The sequence below is a fragment of the Mya arenaria genome, chromosome 15 (assembly GCF_026914265.1).
Source record: "Mya arenaria isolate MELC-2E11 chromosome 15, ASM2691426v1".
NCBI lineage: Eukaryota > Metazoa > Mollusca > Bivalvia > Myida > Myidae > Mya > Mya arenaria.
The window spans coordinates 14,320,264-14,340,258 of NC_069136.1; the positions used below are offsets into that span (position 1 = coordinate 14,320,264).

The 19,995-nt window shown below is 34.6% G+C and overlaps 1 protein-coding gene across 1 annotated transcript in view; it reads left to right on the top strand.

Annotated features, from left to right (window-relative positions):
• The first annotated feature begins 8,778 nt into the window (after window positions 1-8,778).
• Window positions 8,779-19,995, top strand: part of LOC128219545 (uncharacterized) — a 28,834-nt gene continuing 17,617 nt past the window's right edge. Inside the window, exons 1-3 of the mRNA XM_052927365.1 lie at window positions 8,779-8,875; window positions 13,815-13,880; window positions 15,821-15,904. Of these exons, the coding sequence (XP_052783325.1) occupies window positions 13,823-13,880; window positions 15,821-15,904 (142 nt within the window). The 5' untranslated portion in view covers window positions 8,779-8,875; window positions 13,815-13,822. The remainder of the gene's footprint in view (window positions 8,876-13,814; window positions 13,881-15,820; window positions 15,905-19,995) is intronic.

Here is a 19,995-nt window from a genome sequence, read left to right on the forward strand (position 1 = left end):
TTCAATATGCGACCCGAATCAATGTTATGGTCATACATCATTTACTTTATTAAATCTATTGATCAGTTATTAATAAGATCCAATCCGATTAGCTACATCGTTCTTATATCCAAAAATGAGCTATATTGAGTACTAGCCCAGATCGTTACAGTGACAGCCAGCCTTAAAGTTAAAAGGGATTGTGCGAACTATTAGTATATTTGCGATTTCTATTATATAACTTGCCAATTTTGGAGGGAAATATTAAACAAACTTGTATGGAGGTTGATTTCTGCCATGTCAGGAATTATTTTCGTTTCTGGAAACTACTGAAGGAAAAAAGCCTTTCCTTGTTTTCTCGTCGCGGGTTTTGTGTGTTTGCGAAAACATGACAAAGTACTACTTTCACTTTCGACTTTTCGATTTCAGGTAGGCATGCGCATATGATTGCTGGTCCAAACTCACGTGTAAAATACATAAATTAACAATTGCGGAAAGGTATGTATACATCCAAACAGTTTGTGCTCCGAAAGGTTTATTACACGAGTTGGAAGAAACCATCCACCATACAAAGGCGATGTAATATACAGATGCAGCTCGAGATACGAGATATACCTGCGCGAAATTTGAAACATATCATTTATGGCCAGAATAGAATAAAAATTAAGGCCTCATTTTGAACATTCTTTAACTCCTACATATCGTTATCTGATTCTTGTTTCTGTCTTTAACACAATGTATACGAATTATTTCCGAGAGCAGTATTTTTGACACATTGAAACTGTACTTCTTTGACGCACCGAAACATGATGCAAAGTCGTCTGCGTCGCATCAGTACGAGGACCATTCAAGCAATACGAAGTTTTTACTCAATAAGTTAGTACTTGTTGACGTCATCTCATAATATTTGGTGGTTCTATGAACTAAGGTATTCTTTTAAAGATCCTGCAGGTAAATATACTAAATTAAGTTTCATTGACCTTTTTTTATTATAGTTTAAACGATAGGCTAACACGGAGCATACGGTATAAAATTTGGTTGTATGCAAATGTTTTAGGAATTAAACATAATTTATATACATTTGTATAATGCTATCAAACTTTGCAACGAAATGCACTAATATATAATTGGTAAAATATAAAGACAATTAATTAATGTGATCCTAATTGTCTGCATTTTGTTTGAACCAAAACTAGTTCGTAGTTGGTAAAGTCTTTGTTCACACTCCCGTTTAAGTATATGTCAACAATGATTTTAAATGCATGCATTTGATTTGAATAATCAGACCTGTTAAACATGGGATTGTCTGGCATCGGCAGTTCTTCAAAACGAGCATATTGTTTTCCCCAAAGAATCAAAAACATCAGTCGAGACGGACTAAAGTCCTATTTAAAGGGGCCCGCTCCTGTTATTGGACCAAAATAATTTTCCCGATTATGCATTCGAAAACATTTATTTTACTAGATCATATAGCAATTGAAGAAAAAGTACAATTAAAGAATAAAAAATATTTCGGTGTTAGTGGGGTGTGATCATTCGCCGGTAAAGTCATAAAAATAGAAAACAGACGCATTAACCACTAGGCCACAACGTCTGGCAAAAATGATGGATATTTTGACCCTTTTACAATACATTGATAACATCACGTGATCTTGTCAGTCAACCAATCAAGCAACAACGAATCGCTTAAAACCCTATCTCAAATAAAAATTGATGTCTTCAATGGTGATATTTAAGCAAATATCAACATTTGTTTGAAGGGTTCAAGCTTTTATTTCTTAGTTTACCCCCCCCCCCCCCCAATGATTTACCACACGTTATTTTGTCATACAAAAAGATGCATTTAACTAAAACATGAGCTAGTCCCTTTAAACAGTACACAAACAATAAGAACAAACGGATTTGTCAAAAAGAGTTTATTCACTCAGTCACCCACTACCCGGGATATAAAAAGAGTTGATACCAGCCACTACTTGAAACATAAAAAAGGTCATGCATCCACTACTCGAGATATACAAAGAGTTGATGCATCCACTACTCGAGATATAAAAAGAGTTGATGCATCCACTAAAAAAGAGTTGACGCACCCACTACTCGAGATATAAAAAGAGTTGATGCATCCACTAAAAAAGAGTTGACGCACCCACTACTCGAGATATAAAAAGAGTCGACGCACCCACTACTTGAGATATAAAAAGAGTTGACGCACCCACTACTCGAGATATAAAAAGAGTTGATACCAGCCACTACTTGAAACATAAAAAAGGTCATGCATCCACTACTCGAGATATAAAAAGAGTTGACGCACCCACTACCCGGGATATAAAAAGATTTGATACCAGCCACTACTTGAAACATAAAAAAGGTCATGCATCCACTACTCGAGATATAAAAAGAGTTGATGCATCCACTATTCGAGATATAAAAAGAGTTGATGCATCCACTACTCGTGATATAAAAAGAGTTGACGCACCCACTACTCGAGATATTAAAAGGTGATGCATCCATACTCGAGATATAAAAGTAGGTGATGCACCTACTACCGAGATATAAAAATGAGTTAACGCATCAACTACCGAGTTATAAAACGAGTTGATCCACCAACTACTCGAGATATAAAAAAGTGCAGCCACTACTCGATATATAAAAATAAGTGATGCAGCCACTACTTGAGATATAAAAATAGGTGATGCATTAACTACCGAGATATAAAAAGAGTTAATGCACTCCATATAGAGTTATAAACAAGAGTTGATGCACCCACTACCGAAATATAAAAGGGAGTTGATGCATCCACTACCCGAGATATAAAAATGGTTGATGCACCCACTACCGAGTTATAACAAGAGTTGATGCACCCACTAAACGAGATATAAAACGAATTGATGCACCCACTACAGAGTTAAAAAAGTTGATGCACCCACTTCCTAGTAAAATTAGTTAAGGGCAATTTTATCAAACAATATTCCTTCTTTATATTAATTAAAATAAAAACAAATCACTCTTCGCTCGCCGGATTTTATGAAATCTGACACTGTTGTTTTTTGCTAGCTCAGTCCATATCTTTTTTGGCAAACATCCGAGGAATAATATTTTCTTTGGTGTGGCCTAATGAGGTTATAACGTGATGTCAGCAGAGTGAAATATAGCCGTATTGCACTTGTGTCAAATACGGACGATCATATTTGGTTTGGATTTATGATGGGAATTTAGATAAAAACATCTTTCACATTACAAATGAGACACATGGTAATGAAGCAATATATGTAATAAAAGTTATTTTCATAAATGTAAATTCACATAAATATAAATTAGTTATACTGGTATATGTGCCTTTCAAGTAGCCATTTTGATGTCTTCTATCATGTCTATAAATAGCCACTAATAAAAATATGCAAATGTAGCACTTCAACTTATTTCATAAATGCAAATTCATACAAACATTGCAAAACACCGCTTTGCAGTCTGGTTCCAATTTAAATGTCTTTCAAAGCTTTAAACTGCGCACATAAAGAATAAACTTACTAAATATATCCAAGTCGTCACTGATCGATTTTTATGAAAAGAACTGCCAACGGAGCGCACAAAGAAGTCAGTTAACTAATTATGAAATGTCAGGTATATACACCCACGTATATATACAGGGGCAGCTCCAAGATATCGCGCTTGAGGGGGAGGAAGCCGTTTTACGATATAAAGCGGGTTGACTATTGGGAATTAAAGCAGCCGTTGTCTTAAACGTTTCGGCGTGAAAAAAAAGTTATTAAATAATTTAAAGCTGTTTTCGAATGAGCCAGTTTTGCCAATAATTATTATTATTGTTTTTATTATTATTATTAATATTATTATTATTATTATCATTATTAAATAAAACAAGCACACATTGAATAGGAAATTCGTAATATTTCTAAAACAGCCAATTGTATAAAACTGTTTTTTGGTTTGTCAAATAAACCTAAATGTCTTTTGATTGGTCAATATTTATCAAAATATTCATATTAACCAATCAAATCATTTAAATGTGCAAACTAGACAAAATATATATTAAAGGGCTGTATTCAATCTGCTGCTGATTTTAATAATTGTAATTATTGCGTTGAAGCTACCGCAAAGGAAAACGGTTTAACAATAATAATAACATGCCACACGAAAGACGTACAACGTATATTTGAAATGATAATTTTCAATTTATTCAAGTGTATAACGATCAGACAAGCAATGTATTTAAACTGCTGATTCAACAGCTTTTGAAGATAAGTATTTAAAAACCAAAGTTTTGAAATAGTAATTCAAATGAATTGATACTGTGTAAATCAATACGCAATCAGACCATTTAAACACGGGATTATCCGGGTTCGACAGTCATTCAAAACAACTTTACACCTCAACGTCCGTTCCTTAAATTATATCATTCAAGGACATCAGACAAGAGGATCGACTACGTTAAACCTGAAAACTGTTCTCAATTACACCCATTAACACGGATAAGGTCTTTGTTTATGATATATTAAAAAAGAGTTATAAAATTAGTTGTTGCAATCACGACCCGAGTTACTACCCACTACCCGAGATATAACAAATAGTTGGTGCATCCACTAACCTTAATATAAAAATAGTTGATGTAGTCACTTCCCGAGTTGAAAAGTAATTGATGCACCCACTACCCGAGATATCAAAATAGGAGATGCATCCACTACCGAGATGTAAAACTAGTTGATGAATCCTCTACCGAGATATGAAAATAGTTGATGCAACCAATTCCCGAGATATTAAAATAGAAAATGCACCCACTACCGAGATATAAAAATAGTTGATGCACCCACTACCCGAGATATTAAAAAATGCACTCACTACCGATATATAAAAATAGTTGATGCACCCACTAACCGAGATATTAAAATAGAACCTGCACCCACTACCGAGATATAAAAATAGTTGATACATCCTTTTTCGAGATATGAAAATAGTTGATGCAACAAATACCCGTGATATGAAAATGGTTGATACATCCGTTCCCGAGATTTTAAAATAGGAGATGCATCCACTACTGATATATAAAATAAGTTGATGCATCCACTACCCGAGATATTAAAATAGTTAATGCATCCACTACCCGTGAAATTAAAATAGGTGATGCATCCACTACCCGAGTTATTAAAATAGAAGATTCATCCATTACCCGAGATAAGAAAATAGTTGTTGCATCCACTACCGAGATATAAAAATAGTTGATGCATCCACCATCCGAGATATAAAAATAGTCGATGCATCCACTACCGGGATATGAAAATAGTTGATGCACCCACTACAGAGATATGCAAATAGTTGATGTATCCACTACCTGAGATGTGAAAATAGTTGATGTATCCACTTCCGAGATATGAAAATAGTTGATGCATCCATTACCGGGATTTGAAAATAGTTGATGCATCCACTACCCGAGATATTAAAATAGTTAATGCATCCACTACCGGGATATGAAAACAGTTGATGCATCCACTACCGGGATATGAAAATAGTTGATACATCCACTACCGGGATTTGAAAATAGTTGATGCATCCACTACCCGAGATATTAAAATAGTTAATGCATCCACTACCGGGATATGAAAACAGTTGATGCATCCACTACCGGGATATGAAAATAGTTGATACATCCACTACCGGGATATGAAAATAGTTGATGCTTCATATTACAATGCTATATTGACAATATGGTACAAAATTTGTTACTTCACCAAACATTTATGATTGCAATCATAATGAAACTTCGAGCTCATTGAATCGATTGTTCATACCTTTGTTAAAGTTAAAAACAGTGTTGAATGCTTCTTTGTATTTGGTGTTATGAATTGCGTGTGGATTCATGATTGGCATTTAATAAATCATGTTTCACATTGCAGAGGATAAATATGCTAATAAGGCACATAATGCAAAAAATCATTTCCATAAATGTGCACACAGCCACGTATACCAGCATGGGCAGATCCAGGTCATAGTTCTTGAGGGGAGGTAGCCGTTAAGCGTGAATTGGATGCTTTTATTTAAACATAACATAGCATACAGACAAACAGATACACACGCGCAATTAGAGATTGGATGCTTTAAAACGATTAAAGTGAGAATTCGATTCGGAATCAGGATTAATATTTAATAATATTTATTTATCAGTATAAAGCAACCCTTCAATATTAATCAAAGTCTATGTAAACTAAAATCCTTATATATACAAAGTGTAAGAACGAATATTATCTTGCCTACGGGCAAAGATAAAAATGTACCCGTATGGAACTACTTTTTTTCTACGCACAAAAGAGTTCCACCGAAAAAAAAAACAGATTTGTACTGTATTTTGTTAAACTGCGGTGTGAGAAAAAGCATTTACAATGACCAATCGTATAAGATTATTAGTATCTTCAATGGCCGAGAGTGTAAGAGAGGTTCATCCTAACCCAAATGTAGGATTTCTTTTGGAAACGAGTTAGTACTTATCCCGGTGCTTCAGGATTTCGAAAAATGACACAAAAACGCTTTTTATTGACATACAAGCATTGCTATTTAAACTGATGATTCAATAGCCTGTTCAAACTTTATAATTAACAAACGTATGTATTGAAATAGTTATCAAAAGGTATAGGAACTTTTTCTTAAACGCTAGACTTCATTATGAAAGAAACAAGACATCGATAGATAAACAGTTCAAAATCCGAAAATTTGAGATATTACATTTTCCAAAAATCTGAATAGTCTCTTATCAAGGAAAGCCGGTTCTTTGAGCTAGTTATTGCTTTTTACTCCCCTGCACGGCCTGTAAACGCCAGCTCCACCACTTTACGGTGGTGCAAAGAAAAAGAGCTGTCGACACTTCCGTGGTGGAGCTGTGCCCTATGTTTACATGAACAATCGTGAGTATGACTTATATTTTATTTGATAATTTCATTTAACGGACATATTTCGGAAATCGGAGAATGTGGTACCGTGTAAGAACACTTCTACTGTAGGCTGGTTACTATTTCGTTTCAATATTGTGCAAACTGTGGTGCCAGGAGCTTTTCTCCCGAATCAGACTTGTGCATATTTTGAGATATGATTGCATAGCAAGTACATTTCGGTGCTTACACACCCCGTAAGAACATTCTCACGCATGCAAACATAACTGTTGTGTATTGTACCTAAGCCGGAACACAACCAAACCTAATAAGCACTTCTTAAAAAGGAAAAATGCACATATTTATAAAAGTGGTGGCGCTGTTGCCCTAGTGGTGGCGCTGTCGAGTAGTGGTGGCGCTATCGAGTATGTTTTGCGTATGAAGTAATATAAAAAGTTAACGTTTTTGGAATAAATACTTAAGTTGCTATGTTTATCATTCATTGAACATTATGCTGGTTATGCATACTACTTGCGGAAATGAAACTCTGCGAATTATCTTAACCTTACTTAAAACTATTTCGAAAACAAACGGCTAGGTGCTGTTAATTTTACCATAGAACTATAAGTATCTACCATGTGTGCCCGGTACGGATAGAAAAATCCGACCCGAGTGCACGCTCGTAAGTCGGTAACGAGGCTTGCCGAGTTACAGGCCACGCAGCGTGACCGAATGACGGATTTTTCGGTCCGGACCGGAAAAACATGATTGATATTTTTTCTTGCAATTCTAAAATTATCAGTTTGTGTAAGAATTGACGTAGAAAACGCACTTTTGTACATTTAACCAAAAAGCGCGTGAAACCTTGTTTACTGACGTCATAAAGCGCAGTCATTTTAAATCATTATTGATGTCAAATAGTAACTATTTAAATCGCGTTTTTACGATTATTCATTGTTTTAATTAATTGCATACTTATTTATTTGATTGCGCTTTATTGAAATGAAATAATGTACTTTTCATAAACCATACAACAAAAGAAATAGGAAGAAGCGCAATGTTGCGCGTAACTCATATTACATGGGGAGTGTAAGATGCGTTTTTCCAGCACTGGTCAAATGACCGGAAACACACGTCCGGTATGCAAGAATACCTCCCTCATAACCGGGCACACATGATAGATACTTATAGTTCTATGGTAAAAACAGCACCTAGCCGTTTGTTTCGAAATAGTTTTAAGTAAGGTTAAGGTAGCTCGCGAAGAGTTTTGTTTCCGCAAGAAGTATGCATACCAGCATTATGTTCAATGAATGATAAACATAGCAACTTTTGTATTCATTCCAAAAGCGTTAACTTTTTATATTACTTCATACGCAAAACATACTCGATAGCGCCACCACTACTCGACAGCGCCACCACTAGGGCAACAGCGCCACCACTTTTATAAATATGTGCATTTTTCCTTTTTTAGAAGTGCTTATTAGTTTTGTTGTGTTCCGGCATAGGTACTATACATAACAGTTATGTTTGCATGCGTGAGAATGTTCTTACGGGGTGTGTAAGCACCAAAATGTACTTGCTATGCAATCATATCTCAAAATATGCACAAGTCTGATTCGGGAGAAAAGCTCCTGGCACCACAGTTTGCACAATATTGAAACGAAATAGTAACCAGCCTACAGTAGAAGTGTTCTTACACGGTACCACATTCTCCGATTTCCGAAATATGTCCGTTAAATGAAATTATTAAACAAAATATAAGTCATACTCACGATTGTTCATGTAAACATAGGGCACAGCTCCACCACGGAAGTGTCGACAGCTCTTTTTCTTTGCACCACCGTAAAGTGGTGGAGCTGGCGTTTACAGGCCGTGCCCTGGTGTACTTCTAAAACAGGTGATCGGAGACCGTCAGATCCTCTTTAGCTATCGGAGGAGCTGCATTGATCACAGTGATTGATTATTATTATTATTATTTATTTCTAATACCGATGTTAAATGGTTGATTAAACTGGATAGATTTTGAGGTAATAATTATAATAATAATAATAATAATAATAATAATAATAATAATAATAATAATAATAATAATAATAAATAAGTAAAATAAATGAAATAATAATAATAATAATAATTATAATAATAATAATAATGATAATAATAATGATAATAATAAATGATAATGCTTGTACAATATAAGTGTTCCTGCAATTACTATTATCAAAGCTACTACAAGTTCTGTATAATAAATGATGTTGGTAAATGACGCCGTCATCAAGATTGAGTTTTGTGGAGGTAGCGTACTTAATAATCGTGAATTAATATTGTTTAATGTTTTCTGAAAATATCCTTATTTCAATTAACGCATTTTTATTATTCATTTTTTTAAAGGATGTTTTTCGTGGATAATGAGAAAAAACACACACAACGGGACTCCTTTTCGCTGACGACATAACATAATAAATAATAATATATTTCAAGTAATGCGCAAACTAAACTAATTAGTATTTTTAAAAGTGGATTGTAACGTTACAACGAGTTAAAACATTATTTATTATATTAAACGCGCACATTATAAGTTGACGCTAAAAAAAAACTAAGCCGAAATAAATGGAGTTTTTTAATTAATACCTACGTGGCCACAAATTCCACGACAATTTATTTTTACCTAAAGCATATGCATTTTTGTTGTGAACGTTAGAGTCAAATAACTTTAACACGATAATGCATTCAAAATGTGTTTGTTTTTCATCAACCTATATTGTGCGCCTTTAAAGTAAACTTCGGCGAACAAAAAAAGGGCGCTAATTTGCGTATTGAAATATTAGCGTCACAAATGTTCATGAAATTTCTATGTGCAAATGTTACGTAGCCACAAATTCCCTAGTTTAATAAGCGCCAAAATATTTTTGTATGTATCTAAATCATATGCCTTTTTGTTTCGATTATTAAAGTCAAACGTGATTATGCATTTCAATCAAACAGATATATTTATTTTTGCATGTACTTATAGTGTGCGCCTTTAAAATGATGAGCACTAAATTTTCGATGAACATCGGAGTTTTCTTTAAAAGAACGGTCTTCTATCATTAACATCCCTACATATATTTAATGTATATTCGTTTGATTGACTAGTGACTCATGTCTTTTTGTTTCATAAAATATTTAAACAAATGTTCACTACTCAAAAACAACCACTTGTTGGCGTATTTATACATTTTTGCGTGCATAAGTCTGTATTCCATTGTAAATTGCTGAAGACGTAATAACGTCAATATTTAAATATGAAAACAAAACGCAAGCCAGAGAAATTGCGCAGCTAACTTTATCAAGCGAGCGCGTCCTGAATCAATTCGGCTAAAGATCATAAATGCATACGATAGAGAAAATGAAAAACATATTTTTTTTCAATGCATTTTGTTTAAATTTTATTTTTCTTTTATAAATAAAACTTTTCATAGTATTTTGTATTCACAAACTAGTTATTCGTGAATAGAAACTATCAAATTTGATAAAAAGCGATGCAAAATCCAAATCAGTTCGACGATATTTAAAAAATTAAATACAAAGACATATTCTCTGGTTATATAATTCCATTTTCAAAATCTATATTGATGCACAAATGAAATAAAACAATATTTTATATGCTTTACTATGAGTTATAGAGATTTACGAGTAAAAATAGAAGATAGTTCACTGTAACAAAACAGTAAACATATCAATATGAGATTTACATCAATGGAAAGTTACCGCCCGCCCTCACGCCCAAATCAAAAGGTCAGCGCGCACAGGGCAGGGACACAATTTCGACGACACCATTTCAGAAATGACGTTTCGATTGCATACAATTAAATTTTGTTGCGATTTTTAAGAAAAACTATTATCAAATGTCATTTAATATACTATTAAGCTGTATATTTGAATATAATATGAATAGTTTGTGTGAGTGTAAGATTTCAAAAAAAATCACCTAGCGAGGGCTGAACAAATTTAAAAAAGAAGTTTTAAAGGAATTTAAAGGGATAAGTTCGTGCATTCGTTTTTTACCAAGGCGTCACTTGTTTGATAACTGGCTTAGCCTCATTTAAGTTTGGTTGGTCGAGACGAACTTTTTTCTTCGGTTTCTGCAGAAAATTATCATATTCTCTCGTAACCTAATGCAAAAATACAAAAAACGGCTTATGAATGCCCTTCGTAAGTTGAGTGGTTACATATAATAGCAATGAATTTGCAAAGCACTACTTGCGTGCGTACTTCAGCAGTAATATACCTTAGGTAATTATAATCTTCACGGGAGACGCATTTGTTTAGTTTAACAAGGACAAACATTACATTCACATCCTAGCTTTAAACTATTTCAGTGTTTTTGTTGATAATTATGAATATCATGAAAGGGATAAATACCGCAAACTGTATGTATTATAATGAAGTATATCAAACGGCGTTGAGTTTTTCTTGATTGAAGGCATTGGTATTCAAAGCCTATAGGAATAGGACAATGATGTTCCACAAGACAAACTTATAGGGTAATTTAATGCGACGGTGCGTACTTCGGTAACAATATGTCCATTATCAAGTTCGTGCTAAGGCCTAAAACAAACAATATTTGGTTCGGGTTACCAGAACCTACCTGCGAAATAGGCGACGAACCTACCGTTGTTAAAATCAGTTGGTTAAACAATAATTAAAAAAAATATTATTAATATTTATTTTTTTAGAGTGTGTTTTGATATGTACTTTAAATCCTTTAAAGCTTCATACACACTTTTTTAACACCATTCTCCGATGATGACCATAACGTTCCAAAATAAAGCCATATAAAAAATGGCAACAACAAAAAACATACCCTACTTTTTTTAAAAAGGATGTTACCCTAACCAAACCATTTATTTGGCCTTATACATCTTAATTAACTTTTCGTTTAACCCGCGCCGATATGGTTACATCATGGCTTGATGCCGCCACGTCCCCCGGTGTGCTGATTTTGATGCCTTAGAGGGAAATATAACCCATCTGGGTTATGGGTCATACGCAAAAGATGTATATTTCGAAGCCAAAAGGTTATGAGAGCTGCGATAAATGGTATCAGAGTTCTCTCAAAAGCGCCGACATTTTGTAAAGTGGCTACATAAGCTGCCGACTATTTATTCAATCGTCATCACGGTGGATCTCGTTCCCTCTATGCTATCTGTACGCGCAGGAAGATCAAAGAAGCAAAACGCAGGATAATAAAACGTCTATTAATATTTCATTGATTTGTTTTAAACTTACTTAATGTTTCTGTTATACGGGCCCTGTTGTAGCTCCAGGGCTGGAATACGTAAAACATCTCAAGTTATTTTCGTACTTAAGTCATTTTGTTAGGTTAATATAGCAATAGTCATATGATATAATAGCTTGATTATAAATAAAATACTTTCTTTCATCCTTTTCGATGGAATATGGAGTTTTATCAGCGAAATAACAATAGTGAAAATATCAACTTTTGGGACTACTTTTTTTCATGAATTGTAATTACTTCCCTTGATCTCAATAAAATTGAATTACCTCCCTTGCTAATATACATGTACATCAAGTTGCGTCTGAAACACTTTTGACAACAGAAAAAATTAAAAACAAATAATATTTTGTGATTAATCATATAATTAAGACAGAAAAAAATGTAAAATTGGATGAAATTAACGGAAATGACTTAGATCTCTTGTTTTGAAACATTTTTGACGCGGATGCATTTTAAATAGTGATTTTGAAATTGAACAAGTGAATGAACACACAGCTAGAGAAACAACAAAATTACTACAAAATAATCTAACCAATGCTGACAGATCCATGGCAGAAGAACATTCCCAAATTTCAGAAATAGTAAGTGGAAGATAATTCAGAAATGTGAATGTAGATCATTTTCTCAAAGAAAATGTAAACAAAAATACAGTGAAAAAAACCCAAAAAGTGATCTTAAAGTGTTCCGCCAACTTCTTTCTCACAAGGGAGAACACCGCAACATACAATTTATTCCGCCTGATCAACTTAATGACTTGATCTGTAGTTTTTTGCTATCTGTAACTAAAAAATGGGGAAAGTATGAACTGACAAGTTTAAGAAGCTTTGTCAGTTCTATAGACTGACACTTGAAGGTATTACAATAAAAAATATGCACCGTAAACGACATAATGCAAAAAAAAGTTTGCTAGACCTATGACTGTTTCTTAAATCGGTTCATCGTGTTAGTATTTAATTGCGCAACTCCTCTGCGATCCTATACATTTTCATTTTAAACGAAAGAATTAAATTGGTTTTTAAATTGAAGTTCCTTTTAAATAAGTTGATATTATCATTTGAGTCCCATTAAATCATTCAAAAGGATATTCGGACTCAAGGCTATGTGACATGTGGCATGGCAATAACAGGATATTTGATCACATAAAGACTGAAATGATTTGTATGGCACCTGAATAAAGCGTGCCTCGAGCCAATTTAATTTAAAAAGAATGGCAAACAAATGTTATAGATATCTTTTTCTATCGTTAGTGACTCCATTGCACGCAAACATGTTTTAAATTATTGCCGTAATTGTTCTATTGACATATTCGAAATAGGATAAAAATACCATATAAGAGAGCATAGTAAAAATATGAACGCATATTTAGTGTTCGAAATTATGTTTTGTCCAATATGGTATGAATAGGGCAAATTTCTATAGCGATATTTGTTAATCTAAATGTGATTGTTACCGTTTTCAGACTTTGCCATGATGAATATGGCATATTTTTTAGCCCTTTATAAGTAAATCTAAATGTGATTGTTACCGTTTTCAGACTTTGCCATGATGAATATGGCATATTTTATAGCCCTTAATAAGTAAATCTGAATGTGATTGTTACCCTTTTCAGACTTTGCCTTGATGAATAGGGCACATTTCTTTAGCCATTTATTAGTTATTCTAAATGCGGTTGTTATCATTTTCAGACTTTGCCATGATGAATAGGGCAGCTTTTGAAGCTGTACTGTTCCTTTCTTTCCTGGCATTTACTGGTGAGTGATGTGTTTATTAGTTTTCTTTAGGATTGATTAATGATATAAATATATTATATTTTGCGCGTTCATGCAGTATAAAAGCTTGACTTCGATTTTTCCAATCCATGAAGCGCGCTGGCGACATTATTTAAGTTGTGTTTTACATATGCATGATACAGGGTTTTCTTGCGAAACACCGCATGCAGAGGTCAATAATTGACGACCGGTTCATGCAAAATGAACGCAAATTTCAATGTTCAACTAATCAAGTTTTAATGTGAATATTTATTTATAAATTACCTGTTTGGATATGCTGCTCTATAACGTTTTTGTAATGAACTATCCAAAACACTTTATGTCTCGTTAAGACATTTGTCTAGATATTACCTTTTATAGATACAATTCCTGTGAAATCAATTCACATGCACAAGCAAAGTACTTTCATTTGCAAGTTATGTGGAACTTTTTAACCTGTTCATAGAACAATAAATTGACAGTTGTTCACTTGTATATTACTACTTGGACAGTATGTTTTATATTTCTTAGAGTACTTCGTCGAAAAAGACTATTTAAACAGAAATATAAGCTTTTATGGTACACAGACACTTATACTATATGGGCTACATATAAGCTTACTTTAGACCTGAATTATACACTACAACTATCACTTGTGATCTAATCTTCCTTAACTCTTTAATTCTAAGCTAAAACAAACACACGCAATTTAAGCTCACTTTTAGCCTGAATTCTAAGCTACAACGAAAACTTGCAATTTAAGGTCACTATTGGCGGGAATTCTTAGATTTAAATAACACGTAAAATCTAAGCTAACATTTGGTCTGAATTCTATTCTACAACAATCAGTTTCACTAAAAGCACACTTGAATTCTAAGCTACAGTACACTAGCACTTTAAGCTCACTTAAAGTGAAGTCTAAGCTACAATAAACACTTGCAATTCCAGTTCACTTAAGGCTTGAATTACACGTTCCCAAGAATCACTGCAATGTAAGCTCAAATAAGGCCTGATTTCTAAGCTGCAACAAACACTTGCAATTTAAGCTTGACTTATAAGCAACAAAATCACGATTTCATACTGAGCTCACTTATAGCTTGCATTATAAGCTACAACAAACTCTTGCAATCTACGCTCTTATTAGTCCTGAATTCTAAGCTACATCTAACACATCCAGTTTTACATCAAATAAAGCTTGAATTATAAGCGACAACACACACTTGCAATCATTCTCAGCTTAATTTAGGTATAAATTCTAAGCTACAACATACACTTGTAATGTTATCTCACTTTGCGCTCGGATTTTAGGTTGCAACCAACCTTGCAAGATAAGCTCACTTTTAGCTTAAATTCAATGCTATTATAATCACTTGCAATTTAAGCTCACATCAGACATGAATTCTTAGCTTCAACAAACACTTGCGATCTAATCTCATCTTAAGCTTGAACTTTAAGCTTTACAGACGCTTGCAAACTAAATTCCCTTTATACTCAATATTATGCTATAACAAACTCTTGCAATTTAAATTCACTCTAGGCCTATGTTCTAAGATACAACAAACACTTTTAACTCATATATGGTTTAAATCGTGATCTACTTTGACATTTGCAATATAACATCACTTAACTCTTGAATTCCGAGCTACACAGACACTTGAAATCTAAGCTCAATTTAGGCCTAAATTCTAAACTACCGAAAAGAATGCCGAATTAAGCTCACCTTACGCGTGAATACTTGACAAGACCAAACACGTGTAATCTAACCTCACTTTGCGCTTGATTTCTAAATAAAAGCAAGCACTTGCGATCTGAGCTCACTGTAGTCTCGAATTCAAAACTACACAGGAAAGTGCATTCTAAGCTTACTTAAGACTTGAATTCAGATATACACACATTAAGCCTTACACGTTTTCAAGGTCTTGAAATCTTTAATCTTGTTTCAGGTTGCTGGGCGTGTCAGACGGATAGTGACTGTAATGACATACACAGTCCGGTATGCAACACCGAGCACAACTACTGCGAACAACGTGAGTTAGCTGATTTTAGGGAGCGATTTTGGACGCGTTAGACTTACCCGTATCCCAACCGTTATTCTAACTAACCATAACAAAAACATTCCATCCCCCAACCCTTAGACTTGCCCGTATTCTTAACCTTGCCACGATAGACATGTTAATTTGGTTTATATCGTTAAAATATATAAGTATAGAGAGCTCAGTATATTTGTACCTTAAACAATGTGTGTATACCACGTGATAAATTGCGTCATATATGCTACGTTTGAAGGCATTTATGACGTAATTAATCACGTGGTATACACACACTGTTAAAGCAAGAACTTCCGACGTTTTAGTATAATAAATTAGGCGGGAACTTATGTTCTCTATCATTGGTCATTACAAACTTGTTATGGTAGGCAGCTGACAAGTGGCGAGTCAAAAGACAATGATGAATTTTGGTCATTCAGCGTTGGTCTTTTGTTATAAACATGTCAGACAAAATCAGTTTGTTCAATATTTAAATTTAATGCATTTTAATCATATTTAATGGAATGTAAATACACACTGCTTATATCTTGGAAAAGAACTGATTGTTGCATGTTTAGGTTGCAATTTTGTTTGTAACAGCATCGTGCAAGTGCTAACATACAATTTACCATTAAACATTTAAATAAGCAATAGTTTTGTCTTGTATTGTAGAGGAAACTAATTTTAAGCGACTACTTCTCGTTTTAACAGTATTCCCGATATTCTAGTTGTTTGCACAGAGAGACACATAGTCTGTTGACACTGTACAAACCTAGTTGTTTGCACAGAGAGACACCTAGTCTGTTGACACTGTACAAACCTAGTTGTTTGCACAGAGAGACACCTAGTCTGTTGACACTGTACAAACCTAGTTGTTTGCACAGAGAGACACCTAGTCTGTTGACACTGTACAAACCTAGTTGTTTGCACAGAGAGACACCTAGTCTGTTGACACTGTACAAACCTAGTTGTTTGCACAGAGAGACACCTAGTCTGTTGACACTGTACAAACCTAGTTGTTTGCACAGAGAGACACCTAGTCTGTTGACACTGTACAAACCTAGTTGTTTGCACAGAGAGACACCTAGTCTGTTGACACTGTACAAACCTAGTTGTTTGCACAGCACAGAGAGACACCTAGTCTGTTGACACTGTACAAACCTAGTTGTTTGCACAGAGAGACACCTAGTCTGTTGACACTGTACAAAAATAGTTAGTAGGTTTATTCGGTAAAAAGACATGAACATTATATGGCACGTCATAATGCAGACAAATTATAACATATCATTATCAATGCATAGACAATAGAAACCATGAAATGCACACACAATACCAAGGATGACACAAAAAAGAGAAAAATGATTTTCACTTATTTCCATTGTGGTCCTTGAAAAACTGGTGGGAGTAACCATGGAATAGTCATGTAGTTTAGCAAAATTGTTAAGTACAAGGATAATAAATCTAGACAAGTTATAATCTTATATCACAGATAATTAATTGCATAAATTATATCACAGAACTCATTAACATTATTACTCTGCATTCATAGCCTATTACACTGCATTCATGGCCTATGTATTGTAACAGAAGACTTGAGATCATAATGTATGGAATAAAAAAATGCCATTCAAAATGGCAATACTGTAAATCAATATTAATATCACAATGAGATATGATAAGATATAAGGAAATACGTGTGAATAAGAACCCTACATGCTAATAAAAATGAAATTATTATGATAGCTAAAAATAAAAATTTATTCTTTTAATATCACAATGAGATATGATAATATATAAAGAAATACGTATGAATAAGAACCCTACATGCTAATAAAAATGAAATTATTATGATAGCTAACAAAAATTTAAAATGATCTTTAAGACTGCAATAGGTACTGTTTGATGGCAGACTTGAAATGGTTAGGTTTTGAAATATTCCTTATATTTGAGGAAGACTATTCCACAAATTTATGCCATTATTTGTGAATGTCTTTGCCCCAAAACTGCCAACCTTAGGCTTGGAGAAACGACCAGTGTTAACAAAGGTAAAACTATCCGCAAAATGATCAGACACTGGCTGAGCTACCTTATTAGACCTTGTATAGCAACCGTGCACATCACTTAGCGGTTTAAAATGTTCACCAAGATACTCAGGGGCAAGGCCATTCTTTATCTTATGGACATGACAAAGCATAATTTGCTCTACCCTTTTTGACACGGGTAGCCAACCTAAACTTAGAAATTGCTCTTGACCAACATGAGACATGTTATCCATCTTTAAAACAAACCTGATCATCTTATTTTGGGTAGTCTGGAGTTTATTTTTAAGTGACTGGGTAAGACATGGATACCAAAAGGAACAAGCATAGTCATAGTGGCACTGTATAAGGGACATAACCAAGAGTTTTCTAGTGTGCATATTTAAGAATTTACTTTTTCTGTATAAGAACTTCAACCTGGAGTTTGCCTTACTAATAACTGACTTGGCTATGGACTCACCAGCCAGACTCTGATCTATTTTAGCACAGAGAGACACCTAGTCTGTTGACACTGTACAAACCTAGTTGTTTACACAGAGAGACACCTAGTCTGTTGACACTGTACAAACCTAGTTGTTAGCACAGAGAGACACCTAGTCTGTTGACACTGTACAAACCTAGTTGTTTGCACAGAGAGACACCTAGTCTGTTGACACTGTACAAACCTAGTTGTTTGCACAGAGAGACACCTAGTCTGTTGACACTGTACAAACCTAGTTGTTTGCACAGAGAGACACCTAGTCTGTAGACACTGTACAAACCTAGTTGTTTGCACAGAGAGACACCTAGTCTGTTGACACTGTACAAACCTAGTTGTTTGCACAGAGAGACACCTAGTCTGTTGACACTGTACAAACCTAGTTGTTTGCACAGAGAGACACCTAGTCTGTTGACACTGTACAAACCTAGTTGTTTGCACAGAGAGACACCTAGTCTGTTGACACTGTACAAACCTACTTGTTTGCACAGAGAGACACCTAGTCTGTTGACACTGTACAAACCTACTTGTTTGCACAGAGAGACACCTAGTCTGTTGACACTGTACAAACCTACTTGTTTGCACAGAGAGACACCTAGTCTGTTGACACTGTACAAACCTAGTTGTTTGCACAGAGAGACACCTAGTCTGTTGACACTGTACAAACCTAGTTGTTTGCACAGAGAGACACCTAGTCTGTTGACACTGTACAAACCTAGTTGTTTGCACAGAGAGACACCTAGTCTGTTGACACTGTACAAACCTAGTTGTTTGCACAGAGAGACACCTAGTCTGTTGACACTGTACAAACCTAGTTGTTTGCACAGAGAGACACCTAGTCTGTTGACACTGTACAAACCTAGTTGTTTGCACAGAGAGACACCTAGTCTGTTGACACTGTACAAACCTAGTTGTTTACACAGAGAGACGCCTAGTCTGTTGACACTGTACAAACCTAGTTGTTTACACAGAGAGACGCCTAGTCTGTTGACACTGTACAAACCTAGTTGTTTACACAGAGAGACGCCTAGTCTGTTGACACTGTACAAACCTAGTTGTTTACACAGAGAGACGCCTAGTCTGTTGACACTGTACAAACCTAGTTGTTTACACAGAGAGACGCCTAGTCTGTTGACACTGTACAAACCTAGTTGTTTACACAGAGAGACGCCTAGTCTGTTGACACTGTACAAACCTAGTTGTTTACACAGAGAGACGCCTAGTCTGTTGACACTGTACAAACCTAGTTGTTTACACAGAGAGACACCTAGTCTGTTGACACTGTACAAACCTAGTTGTTTAACCTTGCTGTACGAACATAATCTGAAAATATCTAATTAACTGAAATAGGCGATAATTTTACTATTGACATACAGTGTAGATACTGTTTTATTTCCGTCATATTCGGGGACACATATAACCTCGGACAAATAACTAGGCCAATATGAAATCACCTAATTAATAACATTATAATATTACCGAGTGACTTTCCTTGTTACTGTGCAAAATGTAAACAATGTGTTCATGTTTTGGCAACTTAAAAACAATTGATAGAGTAAACGTATAAATTTCAT